This window comes from Etheostoma spectabile, unplaced genomic scaffold (genome assembly GCF_008692095.1).
Source record: "Etheostoma spectabile isolate EspeVRDwgs_2016 unplaced genomic scaffold, UIUC_Espe_1.0 scaffold352, whole genome shotgun sequence".
Taxonomy (NCBI): Eukaryota; Metazoa; Chordata; class Actinopteri; order Perciformes; family Percidae; genus Etheostoma; species Etheostoma spectabile.
The window spans coordinates 1331760-1334804 of record NW_022605591.1 but is presented as its reverse complement, the minus strand read 5'-3'; the positions used below and the strand labels follow the sequence as shown (position 1 = coordinate 1334804).

At 41.5% G+C, this 3045-nt stretch overlaps 1 protein-coding gene across 4 annotated transcripts in view; it reads left to right on the top strand.

The window, feature by feature from the left end:
* The window catches only part of LOC116686317 (protein Dok-7), a 40014-nt gene that overhangs the window by 15738 nt on the left and 21231 nt on the right, over positions 1-3045 (top strand). For 3 of the 4 annotated variants that reach the window (XM_032511298.1, XM_032511296.1, XM_032511299.1), the window contains exons 6-7: positions 165-269; positions 660-1456. In XM_032511298.1, the coding sequence (XP_032367189.1) occupies positions 165-269; positions 660-1456 (902 nt within the window). The remainder of the gene's footprint in view (positions 1-164; positions 270-659; positions 1457-3045) is intronic. The other variant, XM_032511297.1, reaches the window with a different exon arrangement.

Here is a 3045-nt window from a genome sequence, read left to right as displayed (position 1 = left end):
GTTAGTATTTAGTACAGAAGTGCGCGATTTGAGACACAGCCCAAGTGTTTATTCATTGTTTTGATGTCTTCAGTGATGATCCACAATGAGAAGGTGTGTCCAAACTTTTGGCCTGTACTCTATGTAAAAATATATAAATTGAACCTTTATGGATTATTCTTCAGATGCAGATCCCAGTGCCAGTCAGACAAATTCGGAGGAGAGGTTGAATCACGAGGCCCAGGAGCTGGAGAAACGATTGAGCATGCTCTCTCACAGATGCAGCACAGGTATAGCAAGTTTCTGTAATGCTGTGCTCCGATTTGAAGTAGAGAAAAAGGTGAAAAAGCAGCTCAAAGTTCGACCATTTTACAAATCTTCCTCCTCTGTGTATCTTTCATTATATAACTACCCCAAGGCACCCATAATTATTCTTTTACTGCAGTGATGATGATCCCTCTTCACCACCTAAGGGTATAAATGATACACTGGCTTTTAATAATGCTGCACTTGGATTTAAATCTGGTTTGCAGGTTGACATTTCTCTCACAGGTGATTTATTGTTTCTATTATGTGGTGGAAGAAAAATAGGCAATGATATAATGATGCTTTAATGTTGTGTTCTTTAATGTTTTTTTCAAAGCTGTTGATGAAAGTGTCTTTATTGTTGTCTTTGACAGTCTCTTCGTCGTACAGCCAGTCTGCTGGGGGAGACGACCACAGCATATCCGGTTCCTCCGACACATCAGATACCAGCCAGTCCGACTGCAGTATTGGCAGCCGCGTGGCCATTTGGACTGAGCCGTCCTCCAACCCATCTGAACATGTGGGAGCTAAAGCGGCATTTCAGAGCTTTGAGAAGCTTTCCGTCAACCAGCGAGGTGGAAACCGGCCTGCTGTCAAGCCCCCTCGACAGCTTCAGGAGATCGGCCGTCAGAGCTCGTCTGACAGCGGCATCGCCACTGGCAGCCATTCCTCTTACACTGGGAGTTTCTCCTCCTACACAGGCAGCCTGGATATCACCCATGGGGAGGACTTTGGGTCTGTTTTCAGCTTGCCTCCTCACTTGGCTCAAGACCTGAGCCCTTGTATTTGCGTCACTGTCCCTGGACATGAATACCAAGTACCGACATCACTTAGGTATCTCTACGACAGCCCCAGGAGCCTGTTACAGGAGGGAAGTGAGGGTGTTAAAGACAATGAACCCTCCACCCAAGCTAAAGACACACCAGCCTCTTCACGCTTCACAACAGACTCAGCTAAGGAGGATAAAATCAGCACCATGACCTTTGATGCTCACTCAGAAACTAATGAAAGACAGTCAGTGAGTGAACACTGTCAAGGCACCTCAGAGAAGAGTAATAAAACCAAGGTGCCGTGCTCTAGTCAACACCCAGACTCCTATCACATCTGCAGCTCTCTCACATCGGTCTCCAAAACCATTGTGACAATCTGTTCAGTTTGTGGTGGATTTAAGGTAAGTAGAAACATATCTTTCAGTTGTGCTTGTTTAAAAAAAAAAAAAATATATTATATATATATATATATATATATATATACACACACACACACACCACACACACACACACACACACACACACACACACACACACACACACACACACACACACGTATTTATGTGTGTGTAGTATATCCTTTTACCAGAAACATACCGAACTGGGTTGAGCTCAGATATAGTGTAGTGTAGTTCTATTCTTGTTGGCCATCTGTTTGCCACAAAACTTCAACCTAAAAAACAAAAAGGCATCCTCAGTGTATGCAAATAATTGCCTCCTGAACGTTCTCTGTTGTATGACTCCCTGTCATGCCGTAGCAGCTTTTGTGAGCAGGCCTCATCATCACTGTATCGTCTGTTCTGTAGGTTGCTGTCAATTTGACCTTTGCTGTACCGTGCAGGCTGCTGCTCTGCGTAAGACAACCAACCGTCCATCTAAAAAGTTATTATTGCAGGAGCCAATTGAGGATGACACATTGTCATTGTATCCAGCAGGTTTACCTTATGGGTGACTTGCAGTTCTTCTCTTTTCACTCCTTTACCTCCTTTTTATTGCTCAATTCAATGCGGTTGAAAGTTATAGGCGTTTTTTCTTTTTTATGACAAGTTCATGTAAACTACAAACTGAATGTCATCCAAATTTATTCACGGCTTTTAAAGATTCAATAATTTATAGCCATATTAACTGCAGTTGATTTGGAATTTGTTTTGGTGCTCTCAACAAGGACAAAACATATGTTAACATAGTACACAGAAAAACACACTGCCACAATTACAATAGAGACAATACAGATACAATAAATGCAATAGTACAACCAAAGGGCTCATGTCTTTGTTGCTGGAACCAGAGAATGTTTGGCACCGTTTTGCTTAAAAACGACTTAATTCACAAGCAAAACAGTTGACGATTAAAATTTTTTTTTACAGTTAACTATTCCCATAACTGAGTAATTGTCTGAGCTTTACTTTGTTTTCTCCGCTGTTAAGTAAAAGTTGCTGTAAGGGAAGAAAGACATGGTGTGATCATTTCTTTCCCCATTTGATTTGGATATGTACAGTGGGGTTTGAAAGTTTACCCCAGGTAAACATTTTTATTAATGTGCGTGAAGAAGCCAAGAGAAGATGGAAAAATCTCCAAAAGGCATAAAATTACAGATTAGACATTCGTATAATATGTCACAAAAACTTAGATCTTTATTTCCATCATTCACACTTTCAAAATATCTGAAAACAAAAAAATGGCCACTGCAAAAGTTTGGGCACCCTGCAGAGTTAATACCTTATACTACCCCCCCCCCCCCTTTGGCAAGTATCACAGATTGGAAATGCTTCTTGTAGCCAGCCAAAAGTCTTTCAATTCTTGTTTGAGGTATCTTTGCCCATTCTTCCTTCCAAGAGTCTTCCAGTTCTTTGAGATTTCTGGGCTGCCTGTCACGCACTGCTCTTTTAAGGTCTATCCATAGATTTTCAATTATGTTGAGGTCAGGAGATTGTGAAGGCCATAGCAAAACCTTCAGTTTACACCCCTTGATGTAATCCACCGTGGATTT